A 25,143-nucleotide genomic window follows, 5' to 3' on the forward strand; every position below is an offset into this window, starting at 1 on the left:
AGTCAAAGGGTCTGGTCTGTTGGTAAGACCGATCCAGTAGTGTTGTGTACCAAGGTTGAAGTGCCCAAGTGGAAGCTACAGGATCATGGTGAGTGATGTTTGTTTCAGTTTGCGAACTAGAAATGGAATGAGTGGAAGAGGCAAAAAAGGGTAAGCAGATATCCCTGACCAATTCATCCATAAAGCATTGCCTTAGGACTGAGGGTATGGGTACCTGAATGCAAAGTTTTGGCATTTTGAGTTTTCTGCGGTGGTGGAGATATCTATTTCTGGTGTTCCCCAGAGGCAAAAGTATTGCTGAAGTACTGGAGGGTGAATTTCCCATTCATGGGCTTGTTGCTGCATCCTGCTTAATAGGTCTGCAAACTGATTGTCCATACCTGGGAGATATTCTGCCAGTTACTGCATGTACCCACTTCCAAATTGTCTGAGCTAAAAGGGACAATTGAGATGAGTGTGTGTCCCTCCCTGTTTCTGCAGTAATACATAGTTGTCATTTTGTCTGTACGGACTAGAATCACTTTGTGAGAGATTTGTGTTAGATATGCTTTGAGCCTAGGAAGACTGCTAGCAACTGCAGGTAGTTGATGTGATAGGTTTGTTAAATGGGATCCCATTTTCCTTATATAGGTAGTTGAGGTGAACTCCCCAACCCATCGGTGATGCATCTGTTGTGAGAGTGATCTGAAGCACATGGTCTTGAAAGGGCCACCTTTTTGAAAGGCTGGTGGGATTCCACTATTGCAGAGAGTGGTACGTCTGGCGGTCCGAAAACACTAGATTCTGAAGATGACCCTGTGGCAGAGACCACTTACGAGACAGACACTGCTGTAATGGACGCATGTGTAGTCTTGTATGAGGAACAAGGTCAATGCACAAGGCCATCATCCCTAATAGTTGCATCACTAGTTTCAATGTGTAAGTGTGATTCTTGTGTAATTGAGCCACGAGATATTGAAAAGCCTGAATCCTTGCTTGGTTGGGATAGGCCAATCCTGAGTGAGTATTGAGAATTGCTCCCAGATAAGACTGTATCTGTGCGGGTTGAAGATGGGATTTGAGGTAGTTTATTGTGAATCCCAAAGTGAGTAGAAGATTTACTGTGTACTGAGTATGCTCCTGACATTTTTGGATGGTACTGGCTTTCATGAGCCAGTAGTCCAAGTATGGGAAATCATGAATGTATTGCCTTCTGAGAAATGCAGCTACTACCGCTAAACATTTTGTGAATACTCTGGGAGCGGTTGTTACCCCGAATGGTAGAACTTTGAATTGATAATGCTTTTCCGCAACAACAAATTGGAGATTTTTGCAATGTGCTGTATGAATGGAAATGTGGAAATAAGCATCTTTGAGATCTACTGCTGTCATGTAATCTCCTTGCTGTAATAGGGGAATAACAGCTTGCAGAGTGACCATATGAAAATTCTCTGAAAGTATGTACAAGTTGAGAGGCCCGAGATCGAGAATTGGTCTTAAGGAACCATCTTTCTTTGGTATAAGGAAGTATAGTGAATATACTACTAACTCTTGTTGAGACAGGGGAACTGGTTCTATAGCCCCTTTGAGAAGAAGGGACTGTACCTCTTCTTTTAAGAGAATGAGATGGTCTTGTGACAGCTTGTGAACATGAAGAGGAATATTTGGTGGAGTGGAAATGAGTTCTAGACAATAACCATGCTGGATAATTGGACAATTGGGGATAAAAATGTGGCAATCTCACCACTCCCCCCCACCCAGTGGAGAGGTATGTGCTGTGGGAATTTGTGGAAAGTCACTGCTTTGTATTGGAGGAAACCCTCTAGAGGTTGACGCTTTACCCTCCCTCTGTTATTTGAGCCTCTATAGGATCCTCTGAAGGAACCCCTGTTGTAAAAGTGTGTTCCTCGTTTATTTTGTGAGGTGGAAGGCTCGGTGGATGATGTTTTGAAACCACCCCTAAATTGTGGCCTACAAAAATTACCCCCAGTTGGCATAATTAGTAAGGCTCCCATAGCTTTAGCAGTTTCAGAGTTTTTCCTCAGCTTATCAATACCATACAACTACTAAAACAATATATATATATATATATATATATATATATATATATATATGTAGATAGATATATCTATCTAAATGGAGGTGAGGTACCATTTTTATCGGGAGACTTGGGGGAGCGCTGGGTGGAAGGAAATTTGTGGCTCCTCTCAGATTCCAGAACTTTGTCACCGAAATGTGAGGAAAAAGTGTTTTTTTGGCCACATTTTGAGGTTTGCAAAGGATTCTGGGTAACGGAACCTGGTGAGAGCCCCACAAGGTTTGGTAGGTTTCCCTAGGTGCCGGCTGAGCTAGAGGCCAAAATCTAGAGCTAGGCACTCTGCAAAAAACACATCACATTTTTACATTGAAATCTGATGTGTCCATGTTGCCTTTCCTGTTGCGAGCATTAGGCCTACCCACGCTAGTGAGGTACCATTTTTATCGGGAGACTTGGGGGAACACAGAATAGCACAACAAGTGTTATTGCCCCTTGCTTTCTCTACATTTTGTCCTTCCAAATGTAAGACAGTGTGTAAAAAAGACATCTATATGAGAAACGGCCTGCAATTCACATGCTAGTATGGTCACCCCGGAATTCAGAGATGTGCAAATAACCACTGCTTCTCAACACCTTATCTTATGCCCATTTTGGAAATACAAAGGTTTTCTTGATACCTATTTTTTACTCGTTATATTTCACCAAATGAATTGCTGTATACCCGGTATAGAATGAAAACCCATTGCAAGGTGCAGCTCATTTATTGGCTCTGGGTACCTAGGGATCTTAATGGCCCTACAAGCCCTATATATCCCAGCAACCAGAAGAGTCCAGCACACGCAACAGTGTATTGCTTTAAAAAATCTGACATTACAGGATAAAGTTACAGAGTAAAACGTGGCGAAAAATAGCTGTTTTTTTTCAGCTCAATTTCAATATTATTTTTATTTCAGCTGTTATTTTCTGTAGGAAAACCTTGTAGGATCTACCCCAATGACCCCTTGCTGAATTCAGAATTTTGTCTACTTTTCAGAAATGCTTAGCTTTCCGGGATCCAGTATAGGTTTCACACCCATTCATGCCACTAACTGGAAGGAGGATGAAAGCACCAAAAATAGTAAAAATGAAGTATGTTCCAGTAAAATTCAAAAAATGTGGTTTTCTGATTCAAGTCTGCCTGTTCCTGAAAGGTGGGAAGACGGTGATTTTTGCACAGCAAACCCTTTGTTGATGCCATTTTCAGGGAAAAAAACGACAAGCCTTCTTCGGCACCCCTTTTTTCCCATTTTCTTTTTCAAAAATGAATTGTAGCTGTATTTTGGCTAATTTCTTGGTCTCCTCCAGGGGTACCTTTAGAATCCCTAGGATGTTGGAAAAAAAAGGACGCAAATTTGCTGTGGACAGCTTATGAGGACAAAAAGTTATGAAGGCCTAAGCACGAACTACCCCAAATAGCTAAAAAAGGGCTCAGCGCTGGCAGGGGGGTTGGGGGGGGGGGTGAGGGGGACATGGCTAAGAGTCAATGTGGGAGGGTCGCATGTGAATCTGTGAAAGCTATCAATACTGGAGAGCCACAGTGTACAGGTAAAAAAAAAAAAAAAAAAATAGGGCTTTTTCTCCAATAATGAACCTTTCATAGATTCACATGCATCTGAATAGCTAGTAGTGATCATTTGAAGAAGAAAAAAAAAAACTTTACTCAAAATGTGGGTGGGTGGGTGGGGGGTGTGTGTGTGTGTGTGTGTGTGTGTGTGATGTGTGATGTGTGATGTGTGATGTGTGATGTGTTATGTGTGTGTGTGTGTGTGTGTACCCACACAAAAATACAAATAGATACACAAATATAAACAGATCTATATCCATAAAACAATTGTAGTAAATAGTAACTTTTCTTAAATGAACAGCACGAGCTCACCTCACTGAAACAAATTGAAGAACTGCTTGCCCCACCGCCGTATTATTATTGTTTGCTGCATCTAGATAGTAATGTCTAGTAAATGTATGTGTTTGCCCATGTGGCCGTTCTGCATATGCCTGGCAAGGATACACTTGTGAAGAGAGCTGCAGAGGTTGCTACACTTCTCGTTGAATGGGAGTGCACCTTGAATTCAAGTGGTCTTCCTGCTTTTTCGTTACAGAAAGCTATGGTGGCAGACACCCATATTACTATACCACCGCTTGAAACTGCCTGATCCTTCCATGGAGGTGCAAAGGCAACAGGGAGCTGATCAGATTGTCTGAAAGTTTCTGTTCTTCCTACATAAAATTATAAACACCTATTAACATCTAAAGAATGGAGAGTCCTGTCTGCTTCATTTGAGGGGTTTTGAAAGAATGGCTTTAAGACAGTAGGTTAACTGAGGTGAAAATCTGAAGGCATTTTCAGGTGAAGGTGAGGAATAGCACGTAGGATAACCCTGTCCTTCTTGAGTTGCAAGTATGGCCTCTGAACTATAAGATCTGTATTTCACAGATTCTTCTTGCAGATGTAAGAGCTATGAGAGTAGCTGTTTTCCATGTAAGATATTTGATGTCTGCATTATGTATAGGCTCAAAAGGCCTCCTATTGTTGAGCTAAAACATTGTTCAGCTGCCCCCATTTATTGAATATTCTGCTGATCTCATATTCTGGGAGCTCTCGTTAGTGGCAATCTTTCTGAGACCTGCTTAAGTCATACGCCCACTGGTTTTCCTTGCCTTGTACATGCTCCTCTCATGGAGACCTTGTGTAGGAGGTCCAACTTCCACATGACCTGTGCCTCGTTGGACAGCAGGTGTGATCTCATTCCACCTTGCTTTCTTAGATAAAACATTGTGGTTGTGTTGTCCGTTCAAATCAAGATGTACAACTGCTTTAGTCTTGGTAAGAAAGTCCAGAACACAAAGGCCTTCCCTTTCAGCTCTAGGAAATGTATGTGCTGCTTCTTTTCCTCGTCTGCCACTTGCCACTCTCTTCCAAGTCTTGCAGATGTGCTCCCCCAACCTTCCATGGAAGCATCTGTTATCACACAACTTGGTGGTTTGGTTTAAAAGGTTGACTAAAATGTGCCCTCTATCTCCCACTATTTCATAGCCGGTACCATTTCTTTTGTTACACGTAGAACCCTTATCTTGTGTCCACTGTTTGTCTACTTGCAGTGGCCTCACAAACAAGCTACAGCTTGGAATCAGAGGAATGCCTGATACCATCATTCCTAAAAATCATTTGTAGCACCTGATTTAAGTGGACTTTTTTCTTGATAGGGTAGATGCTAATGCTCTTTGTAGTCCTTTCTTTTGTAGGATACACCTAGAAAATTTTTGTGCTCAGAACTTCCCCGAGAAACATAATCCTTGTGCTTGCAATTAAACATGATTTCTCTTTGTCTATATTTTGAGACACAGGTTTTTGAAAAGCTGAAGGCATGCCTCTAAAGAACTCACCACAGCCTGGTGCGAAGTTGCTTTTGTTAGCCAATCGTCTAGGTGGGGAAATACCCGATGGTCATTTTGTCTCAGGTAAGCGGTTACTGGTGCCATGCACTTGGTGAATGTTCTTGAGGGAGACTTGAATCCAAACGGTAGGACTCTAAATTGGTAGTGACATCCAGCCACCTCAAATCTGAACTGCCTTCTGTGCTTTACATGTGTGATGAATATCTAGTAGCCTAATTACTCTGTTTTTTTAGATACTTGTTGAGCTGTCTTAGATCTAACACTTGTCTCCGTTTTCCATTCTTCTTCTTCAGCAGTAAGAAGCTGGAGTAGAAACCTGTGTTTCTGCAATCTTGTGCGACCTCTTCTATTGTTCCCTTCAGCATAAGAGATTGTATTTCCGCCCCTTACAGACAAAGATGTTGATAAGACCTCCTGCTGAGCAGATTGCAAGGCAGTTTCTGAATAAATTCTAGTGTGTGTCCGTACAGAATGATGTTCATGACCCATGTGTTAGAAGAGATGGTACTTTCAATTGCTGAGTGCCTCTTAAATTCAAGGGAGCTAAATCTAGATAGGCGACGGGGGTGAATGTATTGTCACTGTCTCCTAGAAAACTCCTGTCCTTTCAGTGCAGTAGCCACTCTTCTTCTACCTACTTGCCTGGAGAAAGCTGGTGCCGTTGAAGGTCGAAATTGCTGACAGAACTGCTGACTGTATCCCTCTTGCTGGTGGCAGTATGGCTGATATCTATGAGGCTAATATCTTCCTTTAAAGGAATATTGTCCACTTTCCTTACCATCCCAATTTATTGAAACCTTCTCTGTTGACTCACTCCAAGCGACCTTACCATTTTAGTGTTAGCCTTGACTGACTGTAATGTGTCATCAATGTGTTTCTCAAAAAGGGCCTCTCCATTGTAAGGCATGTCTAACATTTTTGACTGCACTTCAAAGTCTAAATGAAGTTGCCTTTTACAAACATGCCTTTTCAATACTGCTGCTCCAGCCACTTGTCTAAAACCAATGAGGGCTACATCCATTGCAGTATCAAACATTTCTGAGGATGTTTTTTCCTCTTCTTGAAGGATAGCTCTATTTTCGTGTTTCTTTTCCTCCAGCAGAGAATCAAGGAGTTGCATTAAGTCTGATCACATCTTATGGTCTTACCTGCCCAGTATAGCAGAAGCAGTGGATGTCCTTATGGTGATTGCTGTCATGGCAGAGAAGTTCTTTTCTATATTATCTAATCTCCTGCCTTCCCTGTCAAGAGGAGCTGAACAAGGTTTAGTCGGGATTTTTGATCTGCTTGCATACCAACTGGGTCTGGTTTCGGGTAACCAACCAAACTGTCTGGTGCCTTGTACTTCTTATCACTTCTAGGGAGGACTGCTGCCACTATAGCAGGATCCGTCATGACCTTAAGGCACTCAGCCCAAATATGTCGACAACTGGTATGGATCTGACTGATTTTTTGGTTGACTTCTTAAAGTCAAACAGGAAACAGTGCGTTTGCTGAAACAAGACTGGTACACTAAACTTCTTGGCAGCTCTTTCTAAAAGAGCATGGAATCCCCCTATATCATGTGGCAGTGAGCTAGCTGCAGGAGGCATCAGAAGGGCCGATATAGTTGTCACATAATCATCCCATTCACTTCATGGGCTTGGTGCTTGATCCTGAGGTATTTCAGCCTCTTCAGGTCCTTCTTCATCATCACCATGATCAACATAATCATCATGCTTAGTAGTTGTCTCCAACTGTCTTGGTTGTGATGTGTCCATATGCTGTACTAACTGGCTTTTCTGGTAGGAGGAAATGTCTACTTGTTGTGCAGCATTTTTGATTTGTTTTATTGGTGTAGTTCCCTTTTCAGGAAATCTTTTGTAATAGTCATGTAACATTGAAAGAAAATCTGTCACCAGAGCTAAAGGGACCTGCATCACTGGTTCGAATGCATGTTGTTCATCAATAATTTCTTCATAAGGGTTGAACTCCTCATACTCTTTCTCTCTACCTTGTTGTCTATCTTTAAACGAGAAATCGTCTTGTAGATATGCTGATTCGTCCTGTTGTAATTCTTCTTCATAAATCTTGGTATTCAACATGTGGCTGTCATGGACCGGTTGTGTTCCTAAATGGTCCCTCGTCATCCTTTTCTTCCAATCCTCTCTTCTCTAAAAGGTGCACTGAATGCAAAGGTGACACTTTGCTTGGTGAGGTTTGATCTGGCAGTAAACAGGTTCAGAAATGACCATCGATAGGCCTGTAGATGGGGCCATCTTCGAGGATAATGTCTTGATCGCCAGAGGTAAAACCTTCACTGGCGACGTTGGAGCAATCGTCGATAGTGACACAGACAGTATGTCCATCGACGATGTTGATGACGGAGCAGCCGTCATCAATGCTGATGACAAGACCAACGCAGACGTTCTTGCCATTGACTAGGACATCATCAATCATAGCATTACCGTCAACAATGCCATAGACATACAAGTCACAGATGTAAACATCTTAGCTGTCGAAGGTGTAGTTGACCGTCTATCAGCGACTTGCCTGCTTTTTGAGAAAACTCTGAGGTAGGCTTCTTTATGTCTGTAGAGGCTAATGCTCTTTCAAAAGGTGTAGATGGTTCGGAACCCAATGTTTTTTGTTTTGATGAACTTTGAGTCGCTGAAGAACTACATTTTTCCTATTCTGACCATCTTTTTGCCTGGCATTTTATGTAACTTATTAGGAAGTGCAGTGATATCCTTACCAAGCCTTCCGCTCCTTAGTGTCTTCTTCAAAGTAGTCGAGGGCCCTCCATCGCCAGAGACTGAAGTTTCAGTCACTTTCTCTTTCCAAAGACATAGTAATAGTCTTGCCTCTCTCTCTTTCAGTGTTTTTGCTGAAAATATCCTGCATTATTTGCAGGGTTTGGGTTTGTGATGTGGGTACAGACAAAACAGGCAGGCCTTACGAGGATCCTCAGGAAAATAAAAAAGATTTTACCGCAGGTTTTACGTAGTCGGAATAAACCTGTCGTTGAACTTTCTGACATATTAAAAGTCTGTCAGGGTGAAGCTACCAGCAGTAAAATGTTTCACAGAAAGGGAAGCAAAGATGACGTGGAGTTCACAAAGATGACAGGATCAAGTTCTGAAAAAAATAGCTGGGCAGTGCTCATGGAGACTCCTGCTCACACAACATGAGATAAGAAATCAGAGGTGTGGAATCACTGGTGAGGAGGAATGAGGTAGAAGCTTATCTCTGATTGACTGAACTTTGGTTCTACTCAAAACAACATAGATTGCTATAAAACCTATGGGACATGTAATTTACAGTATAAGGCAATAGAGTTTACTACTAGTTACAATGACCGTGGGACTCCCACCTAGGCAACAGGAATGATTCAAGCATGTAAGTCTATGAAAGATATCAATAGTGGAAAACCAGTGTACAGGTAAATAACTTGTTTTACATACACAGCTTCCAAGTTTCAGAGGTGCATGAGTGAGTAGCTCATTCAGTCCACCTTTCTTCATTGCATTCCCTTACTCGCAGGCCTCAATGCATAACAGATTAAAAGGACTTCAAGAATGCAAAGAAGATACTGAACTCTGATTACCTACTTGCGCCATGTACGTGGGAAACTTGGGAGTTCTGCGTATGCTTTATCTTCTCTAAGTGACATTAAGTCTGTTTATGCAGATATTATAAGAAGGGAATGAATTCACCATTAATTGCAATGGAATTTACTACTAGTTACAATAACAGATGGACTCCTACCTCGACGACGGGGAAGATTCGAGCACATGAATCTATGAAAGATTCAATACTGAAGAAAAGCTGGATATTGCTGCTACCAAATTAACATTTCTGCAGCCATCAGGCTTCTGAAATTATTTCTTGACCCCTATAATTTCTACAGTAATATCTGAACAGGAACATATCATCCCAGAGCTCTCTAGGAATATTTTAGCAAATATGTCTCGCCTTGATAGAAGAACAATGCCCCTCGACACTTAGATCTAAGATAGTAATGTGCTTGCTGACTGCAACATTTAAATTAAATGAAAGACTGGCAGAAACTGACAGATATTCTTATAAAACAGTACTGAGTTTGCCATGGCACTTGAGAGTTTAAATATACAAAATAATTATTAGTAATGCAAGAAAAGAATGAACTAGACCTGAGCAAGAAGAATATTAATAACTTCCTCTTCATTTTCATTCATTTCTTCTTTGGAGACATCCTCCTTCGAAAGGCTGGCAATCTCCTGAGCAATCTTTGATTCACATTCCTGCAGAGAAAAGGCAGATGTTAAAATATTGTTACATTGACACAAGTAAAAGGAGCAAGCACACATGCATGATAGGATTCATTATTTCATTAGATGTACATGAACATCTAATGACGAATGCATACCTAATTGCATTACTGTAGGATTTGCTTTTTCAAATGTAATAACCTTGACAATACAGTAACAATAACACTAATACTAAATAGGCAATATTTCACAATATTCACAATCCCTTAATAAATAATCAGGATGCATTACAAATCAAGAGGAAGTTTTGCCCTGTGGCCATTCCATGGACAAGTGTGAGTTTTTCTATAAAGAACTTTATTAATTTCAGTAAGACATTACATAATATAGCACAAAACGGTTAAAGTGGTACATGTAAGTTATGCAGAAATCTGTAACACACATAAGAAAGTATGTAATATCTCTAAAAACCAGAAGTGGGTCGCTGAACTCCAAGATGTTAATGAGCTCATACCCGGTTTACCATGTGGAAAAGAAACCAGCTGGTTTCTTTTTAAGTAATATGGGTGGCCATTCTGAGCTGTCCCGTGCATCTACTGTGGGCGATGTAGTCAGGGCAGTAGAGCAGTCTAAGTCAAGATGTGCTAGATAAGTTTTGAGTTGGCCCCTAATATCCTTTGCTTGACAAGTAATAATGCCACAGCAATATATCTACAGATGTGGGGAGGGAGAAGTTGAAAATAAAGAGGGCTAGCTCCGGATCAGTGGTTAGTTTGCTGCCTGTCATATCCATGAGCATGCAGTTCGTGTGCAAAACTGACTGGTAGAAGGGCACATCGAGACTAGATGGAAAAATTGAAGAAAACAAATCTGCCCATTTCACTACACATATTGGGCAGTTACAGGATCCAGAGTGGTCTATTTTGCGTTGTTCATGAGGTGTGATATAGGCTTGGTGTAGGAACTTAAAATGTAGACATTAATGGCATCGATTAATTCATACTGATCAGCAGTATAAGCTGCAGTTTATGTCCATTTATTTGCTGGCATCTCACCTTGAGATCCCTTTCCTAGGCTCATTTATGAAGAAGCGAGTCACACTCAAGGAGTCCCACCATCACCCCATAGAACTAAGAAACCCCCCCACCTTGTTGCATCATGGGGCTTAATTATCTATGTCAATGGGGCCATCTCCTGTGGTTCTTTTGGAAACTCCAGTATATTCTCCAGAGCAGTGTGTCAAAGCCTCATGTATGTATAGGTTGCGAGGGGTGACCGGTTGCTGTGATATAGAAATTGATCATGAGACAAAAAAGTCCCATTAGGATGTAAGTGGCAAACTTCTGTGTGCCCCACGCTCAACAGAAGACGTTGACCGTTGAGTTCCTTCATCAAAGGGAGAAGGGGTATTATTTGCAAGTCGAAGAGGTGGAAAGTACAAAACAGAGAGCCCTGCCATAAGGTTCATCCTCTTTGGGGCCCAGGATGTGGCAGCAGTAGTGACTGGGGTGTAGAAGGGCCACTGGTAACAAGGATGCCAAGAGTCTTCCCATATTTTGCTCTTTCTCCAGGACGATATATGTTAGTCTGCAATCTGAGTGATACACCGTCAAATAAAATGTCCTTGGGCTGCTAGAAAATATGTCTCCAGATCCTGGACTTTAAAACCTTCCCTCCCTTTGGTAGGATAAGAGTGTCCAAATGGAGCAAATACAGGTTTTGCTTAAAATGATAGGAATGCTTAGGAACAAATATAGAAATCTGAGGACAATCATTTTAATAAGTGCAACTCTCCCAGCAAGGGATAGCAGCAGTTTTATCCTAGCAACCACCTGTGGTTGTAGTCTGATCACTGCTAGGCCATAGTTTAGCCAAACAATCTCTTCCCTGTTCCTATGTAGGACTATTCCAAGGTACCTGACAGAATCAGAGACCCAACAAATAGGGAACTACAGTTCCGGAGCCTAAATGTTGTCCGTCAGTGGGAATAGCTCAATCTTGTCTCCAAATTACGTGAATCCCAGAGTATTCACCGTGTCGTATGATCTCAGGGATCAATGGAGGCAAATGTTCCATGGGGTGGCAGATAAAAAAAAGAGAACGTAATTGACCTACATAGATAGCAGTATACAAATTTCCCTTTGTAGATGAGTCTTGCAGTTTCCTGACAAAAAGATCCATGGCAAGTATGAACATTAAGGGTAATAATGGACACCCCTGTCCAGTGCCCAAGGTGATGAGGAAGGAATCTAAAGTCAAGCCCTTGGCCCGCACTCTGGCAGTTGGAATGGAACAGAGCAGTAGTATCAAGGTTAGAAACCTATTTGAAATACTGAAGCCTCTCACACTGCCATCAGGAAGGACCATTCTTCTAAGGAGTCAATGGCCATTGTGGCATTTAGAAAGCCTGCCACCACTTTCAACTTAGGGTTGAGTTGGTGCAGGAGGGTGAACATTGCCCAAAGGATCATGGCAGTTAATCTGAGAAGAACGAATCCCGACTACGCTGGTGATACCATCCGCTCTATCAATAAGGATAACCTTGTAGCAATATACAGAAGTGATAATTATAATGTACGTTCACTGTTGAGAAGAGGAAGTAGACACAGACATGGGATGGAAAAAAAAAGATGCATCAGAAAAACACTGGGACTGTCTTTGAGATAGACAGGGGTCAATTCACAACCTGCACTTTGTAGTACTAATGTACAATAAAACACTATTCACTAACCTTCGTGCAGAGCTCTACACCTCTGCTGCTCTTATCTTTTCTATGTGGAGATCTCTGCACCAGTATGCCTACGTTTTAGTAGTATATGTGGGAGGAACAGGGGAGTGGCTGGAAAATGGGAAGTACTTACTACAAATTGGGAGGGGTTCAGGGAGATGTAAGGGTGGCTTAAGCAAGGGTTAAGGCTGGATTTAGGGAGGGACAAACATCCACCCACAAAAGAGTAAGCTCATTTCTAAAGTTACTGAAGCCAAAAAGAAACCACAGCATTAGTAAATGTACTACACCTCAGAATTAGAGTACGTCTAGCACCACACATGGTACTGCAACACCCATCCATAGAAAATATTGAAGGTAGAGACTTTTAAAAACAACTTAATAGGAAATAATGTTAACATAAATGAACTTATTTTGACGTTTAAAAATATAGTTAAAGTATATCTAATGAAAAATAAATATTTTATTTATATTTTTAATACGTTTGAAAACTTAAAGGTAAATGTAACTTTATTTTTGAAAAAATACATTCCTAGTAGCAAGACATAACTATAGTCAATGCATGAGATGACCAATAACAGTGCTGCAAGTTTAAAGCCAGATCTGGATACAAAGGCTCTTATTTCCCTCTGAAGTTTTAACTAGAATCAAGTTTTGTGGCTATTCTGATTATTTGAAGCCTTGAGTCTAAGAAGCAACCTATGGAATTTGCTGATGTGACCAGGTTAAGAATCAACCAGACAATGTCATTTCTCAACACGGTAATTTTGGAATTCTGAGTTCAGCCTTCTAGACAGGAGCAAATGTTCAGTCTTTTGAAAGTTTATTTTAATTTTCAGTAGGACAGAAACTCCTGTTCTCTGAGACATGTAGTCTGTAATGGAGTAATTATTAATTTCCTTAATGCCAGCATACTGCAACAGCTGGGTGCACCAATAGAGTATATATATTACTATAAATTCAAAGCCTGTTGTGACCATTTCTTTACATGAGGTACTTGTGGATCTTTGCTTTCAACAATTGCAACTAGCATTACAACATGATAAAATACTTCACACTAGTGTGCTACTCACATGCAAAATGTGAAATAGTAAATTATTTCCTTTACCCAAACTTTTGTGCCCTAGAAAAACCAATCATAAAATAAATATTTTACAAAAGTATTACATTCCAGAGAAACATCACAGTAACAAGTAAAACAAGAGGTATTTGTAGTTCAAAGACAAGCTAAATGGCCTTACTTTAAATATTTTGAGAACAAGTAATATGTACTTAAACATTGGTAAAGAACTCTTTAAAAATACATTTCAAAATATAAAAGAAATGTTAATTGTAATCAATACCATTTGAGTCCTTATCTACAAAGAGCAGAATGTTCTTTGGCGATCATATCCTGTCCAGATGAAGACCGTTATATTAACGCACACAGCACAATAGAGGTTGAAATGCACTGATGATAACCAAGAGAATGCATATAACAACCAAAGAGAAATTACATTACTTCAAAGATTTTTTTATAGGGTGTTTTCCTATTGTACTTCTAGGAGTTTTCAGCTGGAATGATACTGATTCGGTCCCAATCAGATTTTTCTTTTAAGTACATAGGTCTTATTCCTAACGTTCCTGAAAATATTTAAAAGTTAAACAATTTAGCTTGTCTTTGAATTTAAAAAGTAATGCTTTTTCATGCTTATGTGGTAGATCATATAATGGTTAAATATGCATTTAAAAAGCAATTACCTAGGATAAACATTTCGAGGTTTTGCCTGTCCTTTTCTTTCAACTGACCCTCCACTTACTTCCCTGCATGCCTCTATCTGAACACAGGTTACCCCAAGTCACATGTATGTTTACATTAAACCTTAATATTCTATTAAAGTGTTTCTGCACATTTCCCACACTTCAATTCAAAGATCACAACCAGTCCTTCGAAAAGGCACACCCCTGGAACAATAATCTCTTGTACCTCATCTACTAATACCGCTAACCATGTGCATGAACTGACATATCCCTTCTCCCACTAAAGATTAGTGAACTTCTGTTAATTTAATCTACCACATAGAAACACAAGAACATGTATGGGGTAGTTTCCGTAATAGCACAAAACTAATCACTATGTAAAAAAATAATAACCTGGGTTTCTGGAGTAGTATGCAGCTTGGCGTCAAGAGCTTTAACGCCTCTCAAAGGTAGTTAGCGCTATATAAATACAGCTACAACACAATATACAACAACCCATGCACACACTAAGACTAATGCCTCGGGTATTCAATGGCAGTTCATAAAGGCTGAACAATAATTCCTTTACACTGCTTAGCAGTCTTACACTCACATAAGACGAAATTGCTGTGGGTCCTGCCCGTTACCCAGTAGTATACCAGTCCAGAGTATTTACCCGCCCATTACCAACTGAACAAGCATGGAAAGACTGAAGAGATCTGCCACATGTCACTAGCTAAAGGAGGACTTCAATACAGCCCAACACTGCAGGTTCCGACAAGATACACATTACAACATCTTCTCAACACCTCACAATGACAATCAGATATCGGATGATATTAAAGTCAATTATAGCCCATCTCTCTATCATTTCTCCCTCGGCTCAGGACCATAAAATTTAAACAAAATGTCTCAGAGTGAACAACACAGTGAAGTAACAACCTAAGTGAACTATGATCATAAGAAATACCTTGCAAGGACCTGCCAAACTGCTAAAAGCTGGCAGGTTACTAAAAACCATAAACTGTGCGCCTCACTCAGACCTTTCCATTTATAACACTGCTAAGCGCTGCATACTATAACACAATGAGTGCACCTCAGTGGTAATCATGCACAACAGTGAAGCACTTCTCACAGAGGATTAAAACAAAGACAACACACTTCAAGATGAACACCCTAAACACAGCTAGCCAGGTAGGCAAGAGCTCCAACTGCCCCACGTAGGGGTAGTCAGCGCTATATGAATGTTTCAATCCAATTCCCCAAACTGGTTTGGAAAGGCAACAGGATACCACCCATTTTTACACAGTAGGAAACACTTAAGTTTCATTTGTTTCATTCCTACTTTAAGTGTTTGGAGCAGAATATAATAATAATTGTGTTGAATGCTGCTTACAGGGTTAGCAAGAAGAAGCAAAGCCTTGTTTTAGCATGAGACCACAGGATGTCAAGGTTTCTGAGGACTAGGCTTTGAAGTGGTATGGTCTGTATCTAAAGCCGGACTGATAGTCATCAACAAGGTAATGGTCTGCAATAAAGGCCTGTAGCTAAAACAGGGGTAGGAACGGGATGCTTGTGATTAGGCAGTGGCTTTGTGAAAGATCAAGATTTTGCAACAGACACAAAGATGCATGCACGCTAGGACGAGGACCCTCAAAGCCCCACAGCTTTGCGAACACCTGAACCAACTGCTGCTCTGCTCCTGCCTGCTGTAGCCGCTCTTGCCGCTCATTAGGGGCATGCAGTTCAACCGCAGTTGCCCACGGCAGTCCGCAGATCCGGCTAGTGCCCATCTGTAGTCCTGGGCCCGCCACTTAGGAGCGAGGGTTTGAGGTGCAGATATTGCAAACAGCGAGGAGGGGGTATTGAAGCCCTGTGATAGTAGGAGCAAGGTAGTAAGCTGTACCCTGAGGCTCCAAGCATTCAAGTAAGTGAGCCGCTAGTCTTTCCAAACAGCTTGCTGCTGCTTGTCAACCAGTCTGCCGCTCCTCGAGATCAGCTTACACCGGACCATGAGTCTAAGGGCAGGGGCAGCAAAATGTATACAATCCTACATGTTGTTAACCTGTAGGTAGAGCCAGGTAGCCACAGAAACGGCCTGGCAAGGCTCACGTGCAACTTGTGATCCCAATGAACTCCCTCCCTCAAGTGCTCCCTTCCCCTGCAACTAGTTCTGCGGAGGTGCAGAGCAGCACAATCAACTCTGCGGTGCCCAGATAAAAAAAAACTCTGTTCAATAGGCTTCCCAAGTTGTGAGACGATGAGGTCTGGCAGGACAGAGAGAGCTTTACCAATGGCCCTGAAGTGCAGGGAGAATAAGGTCATTTGCTCAATGAACTCGGACCTGTCAGGAAAATACCCGTCCCCCGACCTTCAGTCTAGCCCTAGCCTTTAAACCCCGTACTTAACCATGTCCCAGCCACCCCATGAAATGGGCTCATGCACGAACACCCTTCTTGACTTTTTTCCATCAAGAAACTTCTGATTGTTGACTGCGCTCATACATCAATAGGGGGTGGGGGGGACGAGGGGTAAAACCAAGTATAAAACGCTCCTACAACCCACCAGCTGCTCAGCGGAACCAGGCTTCAGTGGGAAGCATCGTCTTACTTTCTCTAATCTAATCTTCCAAGTCTGACACCGCAGGCCACCCCCAGCCTAAGGCAGTTTGCATGGAACCGATCAATCAATCACTTCTGGAGCTGTCACTCTCCTTCCCAGTGGAGACTCATAATCCTGGGTCACCTGATAATGCCAGCTCAGGCCCTTCACTAGCCACACCCAATTCCATCTGGCTGTAACTCCTGTAGACTCTTAAGTTCACAGTATCAACCCTCAAATACCACTCCGACAAGTTCAGTCTTCAAGTAGATCTCTTAACTCCCTTGCTGTCTTTACTGCTGGGATTGACAACAAGCTTGATAATTTAAACAAACTTATACTCAAAGCCCAATACACTTCCAACCTGGCACAGGCTGTTTGCTGCTGCTCCCCAATCATCAACAATTCATCACTCCCAGCCTTGCCTAACACTGTGTTTTAACAGAGATAAAAGGGATTAGAGCTGGCTCCAGCAATGTCCAATTCCAATTGAGGCAACATGTCTTCAAGCTCCCAAAGCTGTCAAAGTGCAGTCTCCGGAAGCTTTTATCTTGACAAATGGTCTTAGCCCCGAGCATGCAGGAACATCTACTTGGGACAAATTGGCCACTACTACAGCCATGTCACCTCAGTCTGCACTTAGAACGGACGGTCCAGCCCTAATCCAGCCTACCCCGCCCCTAAACAAAAGAGAGGAAACATCACTGGAACAAAAACAGAAACTCTTCAGTTACAAACCAACTGTACCAGTTCAAAAAACGGAGCTTGAGCACCCCTTAAGGAGGGAAGTGGCATCTACCAAGCCATTAAGCCCCAAATCTTCAGTCCAAGATGCTGGCACTGAGATCACTTACATTAATGTTCCTTCAAACTCAACTTTGTCTGCAAGCCAAACTGAACTGAGTGCTGAAGAAGTTGATACAAGGGTGAGCCAGTTGGAAGGAGGGCGAACATGGCCCCTTTGGTGACAGAATACCTGCAGAGCCAGGCTGATTTCCCTAGACCTTTAACCCAGATTAACAGAGGAAGCATGCGAGTCACAACTGTAAGGGATCATGTGAAGTGTAGTGCTCTGAGGTGTCGGATCATGCTGTTGAAGACTCACAGTTTTCGGTCCCTGCAGAAAGAGGCTGCAGGCAACGATTGGCGGACCAGTCTGGCCAGTCCCAAGTATGGGCTCTGCTTCTGAGGGTCTCAGGACCCTGCTGGCTCCGTCACTTCCTTCAAACTTGAGCTGTGGGGTTCGGGTGCGGTGGTGCTTGGAGGTGTTGGGTCGCAGTGGTCAGAGACTCACTCTCTGTTGTAGTGACCCGGCAAACAGCTCTCACTTGCAGAAAGTGAAGTTTTCTCTGTTTCCCTGCACGCAAATATGCGTGTAGGGAAACTGATGAAAACATTGCTCCCACAAGCAAGGAGCTGCTATTTAAAGCAGCTTCCTGCTTATGGAAGCAATGCCAGCACCCGCAGGATGTGGGAGAGCTAGCTAGTACCGCGGGGTCCTTCATGCTCCCCGGGCAGTCCTTTCCTTTTTTTTCTTCTCTCTCTCATCCTATAAAGGGGTGAAAGAGGGAGACTGTTATTGCAATGGTCTCTCCATGTAAAGATTTCAAAGAGTCAGACAAGCAAGATATTTGGCAAGAGTGTTATAGTTTTCTTTCAGCGGAATCTGCAGTGGAACATGCCACGAACAGATGTACACTGGGTAAGTGACATTTTCTGTTCGATGGCATGTGTAGCTGTAGATATACATGCTGTGCATAGACTACAAACCAGTTAGTCCTCCCATAAAAGCAGTGGTTAGCCTGTAGGAGTTGAAGTTTGTTTGAAATAATGTTGTGAGTACAGCTTGACCTACTGTGGCTTGCTGTGTTGCTGTGTTTAGTAAATGTATGTGGTGTTGACCAAGTAGCTGCTTTACATATTTCAGCCATTGGTATGTTTCCTAAAAAAGCCATTGTAGCATCTTTCTTCCTTGTGGAATGTGCTTTAGGAGTAACTAAGAGTTGTCTTTTGGCTTTAACGTAGCATGTTTGGATGCATCTTACAATCCATCTTGCTAATCCTTGTTTTGAAATGGGGTTACCAGTATGAGGTTTCTGAAAAGACAAACAACGGTTTTTCTGAATGGTCTTGTTCTATCTCTATGGTACATTAGTGCTCTTTTAATGTCTAATGTATGTAGAGCTCTTTCTGCCACAGAATCTGGCTGTAGTTCCACTGTTTGATTGATATGAAAATGTGATACTACTTTTGGAAGAAATTTAGGGTTAGTTCGTAGTACAACTTTATGTTTGTGTACTTGTATGAACGGTTCTTCAATAGTGAAAGCTTGAATTTCGCTGACCCTTCGCAATGATGTAATTGCGACTAGGAAGGCAACCTTCCATGCTAAGAATTGCATTTGACATGAGTGCATAGGTTCATATGGTGGGCCCATAAGTCGCGTAAGCACAATGTTTAAATTCCACGTAGGAACTGGAGGTGTTTTGGGTGGAATGATGCGTTTTAAGCCTTCCATGAAGGCTTTAATAACAGAAACTCTAAATAAAGAGCAGTGCTGTACATTTTGCAAATATGCTAAAATTGTCGTAAGATGTATTTTTATGGAAGAGAATGCTAAATTTGATTTTTGTAAATGAAGTAAATAGCATACAATATTTTGTATTGATGCTGTAAGAGGGGCAATCTGTTTAGAATGACAATAATATACACATCTTTTCCATTTGTTAGCATAGCATTGTCTAGTAGTGGGTTTTCTTGCTTGTTTAATCACTTCCATACATTCTGATGGTAGTTGTAAATTCCCAAACTCTCTGACCTCAGGAGCCAAATCGCCAGATTGAGTGTGTTGGGATTTGGGTGTCTGATCCGTCCTTTGTTTTGTGTCAACAGGACTGGTCTGTTTGGGAGTTTGGCGTGTGGTACTACTGATAGGTCTAATAATGTTGTGTACCACGGTTGACGAGCCCACATTGGCACTATGAGTGTGGTTTGATGCAATTTGTTGACTACAAATGGAAAGAGTGGGAGAGGGGGAAAAGCGTAAGCAAATATCCCTGACCAACTGATCCATAGACAATTGCCCTTGGATAGGGGATGTGGGTGTCTGGATGCGAAGTTTTGGCATTTTGCATTTTCGCTTGTGGCGAACAGATCTATGTTTGGTGTTCCCCATTGTTGAAAGTATTTTGAAGTAATTTATGGTGAATCTCCCACTCGTATGTTTGTTGATGATTTCTGCTGAGAACATCTGCTAGTTGGTTGTGTAACCCTGGAATGTATTGTGCTACCAGGTGAATTTGGTTGTGTATGGCCCATTTCCCAATTTTTTGAGCTAGGAGGGAGAGTTGGGACAAATGAGTCCCTCCTTGCTTGTTTAGGTAATACATGGTGGTTATGTTGTCTGTTTTGATTAGGACATTCTTTTGTTTCAAAAGAGGTTGAAAAGCTTTGAATTCTAGGGAGACAGCTGATAGCTCTAAGTGATTTATGCGTAGCTGTTTGAGTTGGGCATCCCATTGTCCTTGGATGTTGTGATTGTTGAGGTGAGCTCCCCCGCCAATCATTGATGCATCTGTTGTAATAATGGTCTGAAGCACAGGGTCTTGAAAAGGCTGCCCCTTGTTTAGATTTGTGGAATTCCACCACTGAAGGGACAAGTATATTTGGCGGTCTATCAACACTAGATCTTGAAGTTGACCGTGTGCCTGTGGCCATTGTTGTGCAAGGCACAGTTGTAAGGGCCACATGTTTAGTCTTGCATGTGGGACGATTGCAATACATGATGCCATCATCCCTAATATTTTCATGACAAATCTGACCGTGTGCCGTTGACCTGTGTGTATCTGTGCGATTATATTTTGGAATGCTTGTATTTTGTTGTGTATATGGACTTGCTAGCGCTTTTTGAGTATTTCGTATTGCACCTAAAGGTGGTTGTATTTGCGCAGGTTGTAGTTGCGACTTTTGATAATTTATTGAGAACTCTAGCGTGTGCAAGGTTTGTATTACGTAATGCGCATGGTTTTGACATTGCGTATGACTGTTTGATTCTATCAGCCAATCGTCTAGATATGGAAAGACATGTACCGTATTTTCCGGCATATAAGACGACTGGGCGTATAAGACGACCCCCTACTTTTCCTGTTAAAATATAGGGTTTGGGCTATACTCGCTGTATAAGACTACCCCTCTTCCAACGCACACCAAATAAAAATTTTAAAACATCCGATTTGATTTTAACATGGTAATTTTAATTCAAATGCTTATGACATGCAGGTACTTAGTAGGAAAACTGTCACTTATAAACAGAAGGCTGTTTGTCATCAAACATGTAAACATAAAACAGTGCAAGTGGAATAGCCTGGAGCACATGCAGGAATACGTGCCTGTCCAGACAACTGCCAGCGAGGATTGCGGCACACGGTAAGGACAGCTCAACTCACGGTTGACCAATCAGCTCTGTGTCCACAAGTAGCTGAATCTTGTGGGATGCGGAACCCATCATACGTTTGGAATCGATTTCCAAATGCAACGCACGGTGGCTCAGCTACAGGGCGCCTGTCTCTGAAGTTTCAGCACACCATATACCGGCGTATAAGACGACCCCGGACTTTTGAGGAGATTTTCAGGGGTTAAAAAGTCGTCTTATACGCAGGAAAATACGGTATATGTTGTCTTCTTAGAAAGGCTGCGACTACTGCTAGGCACTTTGTGAAGACCCTTGGAGCTGTTGTTATTCCGAAGGGTAACACTTTGAACTGATAGTGCTTTCCTTGAATGACAAACTGAGATATTTTCTGTGCACCGGATGGATGGGTATATGAAAATACACATCCTTGAGGTCTTATGTTGCCATGAAATCGTGTTTTTGGAGTAGTGGGATAAAATCCTGGAGTGTTACCATGTGAAAGTGTTCTGGCAGGATGTAAAGGTTGAGTGTCCTGAGATCTAATATTGGCCTTAGGGTGCCATCCTTTTTGGGAATCAGGAAGTACAGTGAGTAAACTCCCGTCCCTACTTGATTGTGTGGCACTGGTTCTATTGCTTGTTTGAGTAATAGAGATTTGACGTCTTCCTTTAACAGACTGATGTTTTCTGTGGATAGTTTGTGTGCTTTTGGTGGAATGATTGGGGGAGTTTGTATCAATTCTAGGCAATAACCATTGTGCATAATTGATAGTACCCAAATGTCTGTGGTAATGTTTTGCCAATTGGTGTGGAACTTTTGTAGTCTTCCTCCCACAGGGGAGGTGTGGAGTGGAAGGGAAGGGAATGAAACAAGTCACTGTTTAGTGTGTTGTGAGGTTTGTTTAGGTGTGTGATATTTCCCTCTACTTCTGAGGTCCTGCCCTCTATATGTGCTCTTAAAACCACCTCGTTGGTACTGAGGTTGGTAGGCTGGTTTTGGCTGCGATGTGGATGCCGCTGCAGTTTGAGCCCTAAATCCACCTATAAACTGAGGTCTCCGAAAGGATCCCCTGTATTGTGTGGTGTATAGTGCACTCATAGCTTTTGTGGTGTCTGAATCCTTACGTAATTTTTCTATTTCAGTGTCCACTTCTGGGCTGAAAAGTTGTTTTTTCTTGAATGGCATATTCAACACTGTTTGTTGGATTTCGGGTTTGAACCATGCATGCCTCCTGATTGTTACAGCAGTGTTGATGCTCCTGGCAGCTGTGTCTGCTGAGTCTAGAGCAGACCTAATCTGATTATTGGTGATGGTTTGCCCTTCCTCCACTATTTGCTGTGCCCTCTTTTGATGTTCCTTGGGGAGATGCTGAATTAGATCTTTCATTTCATCCCAATGGGCCCTGTTGTATCTAGCCAACAACGCCTGTGAGTTGGCTATTCTCCATTGGTTGGCTGCCTGGGATGCAACTCTCTTCCCTGCAGCATCAAATTTCCTACTTTCTTTATCTGGAGGGGGTGCATCACCTGATGATTGTGAGTTTGCCCTCTTCCTGGCAGCGCTTACCACTACTGAGTCTGGAGGGAGTTATTGAGTTATATACAGGGAGTGCAGAATTATTAGGCAAATGAGTATTTTGACCACATCATCCTCTTTATGCATGTTGTCTTACTCCAAGCTGTATAGGCTCGAAAGCCTACTACCAATTAAGCATATTAGGTGATGTGCATCTCTGTAATGAGAAGGGGTGTGATCTAATGACATCAACACCCTATATCAGGTGTGCATAATTATTAGGCAACTTCCTTTCCTTTGGCAAAATGAGTCAAAAGAAGGACTTGACAGGCTCAGAAAAGTCAAAAATAGTGAGATATCTTGCAGAGGGATGCAGCACTCTTAAAATTGCAAAGCTTCTGAAGCGTGATCATCGAACAATCAAGCGTTTCATTCAAAATAGTCAACAGGGTCGCAAGAAGCGTGTGGAAAAACCAAGGCGCAAAATAACTGCCCATGAACTGAGAAAAGTCAAGCGTGCAGCTGCCACGATGCCACTTGCCACCAGTTTGGCCATATTTCAGAGCTGCAACATCACTGGAGTGCCCAAAAGCACAAGGTGTGCAATACTCAGAGACATGGCCAAGGTAAGAAAGGCTGAAAGACGACCACCACTGAACAAGACACACAAGCTGAAACGTCAAGACTGGGCCAAGAAATATCTCAAGACTGATTTTTCTAAGGTTTTATGGACTGATGAAATGAGAGTGAGTCTTGATGGGCCAGATGGATGGGCCCGTGGCTGGATTGGTAAAGGGCAGAGAGCTCCAGTCCGACTCAGACGCCAGCAAGGTGGAGGTGGAGTACTGGTTTGGGCTGGTATCATCAAAGATGAGCTTGTGGGGCCTTTTCGGGTTGAGGATGGAGTCAAGCTCAACTCCCAGTCCTACTGCCAGTTCCTGGAAGACACCTTCTTCAAGCAGTGGTACAGGAAGAAGTCTGCATCCTTCAAGAAAAACATGATTTTCATGCAGGACAATGCTCCATCACACACGTCCAAGTACTCCACAGCGTGGCTGGCAAGAAAGGTTATAAAAGAATGAAATCTAATGACATGGCCTCCTTGTTCACCTGATCTGAACCCCATTGAGAACCTGTGGTCCATCATCAAATGTGAGATTTACAAGGAGGGAAAACAGTACACCTCTCTGAACAGTGTCTGGGAGGCTGTGGTTGCTGCTGCACGCAATGTTGATGGTGAACAGATCAAAACACTGACAGAATCCATGGATGGCAGGCTTTTGAGTGTCCTTGCAAAGAAAGGTGGCTATATTGGTCACTGATTTTTTTTTGTTTTGTTTTTGAATGTCAGAAATGTATATTTGTGAATGTTGAGATGTTATATTGGTTTCACTGGTAATAATAAATAATTGAAATGGGTATATATTTTTTTTTGTTGAGTTGCCTAATAACTATGCACAGTAATAGTCACCTGCACACACAGATATCCCCCTAACATAGCTAAAACTAAAAACAAACTAAAAACTACTTCCAAAAATATTCAGCTTTGATATTAATGAGTTTTTTGGGTTCATTGAGAACATGGTTGTTGTTCAATAATAAAATTAATCCTCAAAAATACAACTTGCCTAATAATTCTGCACTCCCTGTAGACAGGATCAGAGGGAGGTGGTTTGTATTTTTTTTCTACCCTGGGAGTTGTTATCCTTGCTTTGACAGGCTCGCTAAGTATTTGATCAGCATGTTTTAGCATGCTCGGGAGCATTGGGAGCGACTGGTATGTTGTATGCGTGGAGGAGTGTGTATTAAACAAAAAATCGTCCTTCAACGGTTCAGTGTGCATGGTGACACTATGGTATTCTGCAGCCCTAGCTAATACTTGATTGTACCCTGTACTATCCTCAGGTGGTGAAGGCTTAGATGGATAGCAGTCTGGGTCTTTGTCGGGAATGGGATCTGGATCATAAAGATCCCATGGGTCTACATTATCTTGCTGCGAGTCAAACAAATGTGATGGTGACTGCATTGGTGTAGGACTGGTAGGAGGAGAGATATGCAGGTGTGGAGAGTGAGGAGAATGAGAAGGAGAAAATTGAGGAGGTGGTGGTCTCTCCTTTGGCTTTGGCACTTTAGCTGGAGGCTGTGTAGTGTCCACTTCCTCCTGAAAGGCTAATTTCCTCTTAAGTTTTAGAGGAGGTCCTGTTAATATTCTGCCAGTTTCTTTGTGGATATGAATCCTGGCTTGCCTTTCATCCATCACTTCAAGTATTGGCTGTACTTGGGTGTCCTCATCAGAAGTCTTATGGCTTTCTTTGAGTGTCTTAGAAAGTCCATGCTCCTCAGTGTAACCTTCTCTTTTCGGCTCCAAAGTTAGCTTTTTCGGTATCAAAAAAGATGGTGTTGTGGATGGTCTCGCCTTCGAAAGTGAATTCCGAAATTTTGACTCCAAAGAACGGTGTTTGCTCAAGTCGGACATGGAGCCTTTCGT

At 42.1% G+C, this 25,143-nt stretch overlaps 1 protein-coding gene across 1 annotated transcript in view; it reads right to left on the reverse strand.

Annotated features, from left to right (window-relative positions):
- The window catches only part of RALBP1 (ralA binding protein 1), a 211,957-nt gene that overhangs the window by 38,426 nt on the left and 148,388 nt on the right, over positions 1–25,143 (reverse strand). The window contains exon 7 of the mRNA XM_069216586.1: positions 9,604–9,714. Coding sequence (XP_069072687.1) covers positions 9,604–9,714 — 111 coding nt within the window. The remainder of the gene's footprint in view (positions 1–9,603; positions 9,715–25,143) is intronic.

This window comes from Pleurodeles waltl, chromosome 2_1 (genome assembly GCF_031143425.1).
Source record: "Pleurodeles waltl isolate 20211129_DDA chromosome 2_1, aPleWal1.hap1.20221129, whole genome shotgun sequence".
In the NCBI taxonomy this organism is placed as follows: domain Eukaryota; kingdom Metazoa; phylum Chordata; class Amphibia; order Caudata; family Salamandridae; genus Pleurodeles; species Pleurodeles waltl.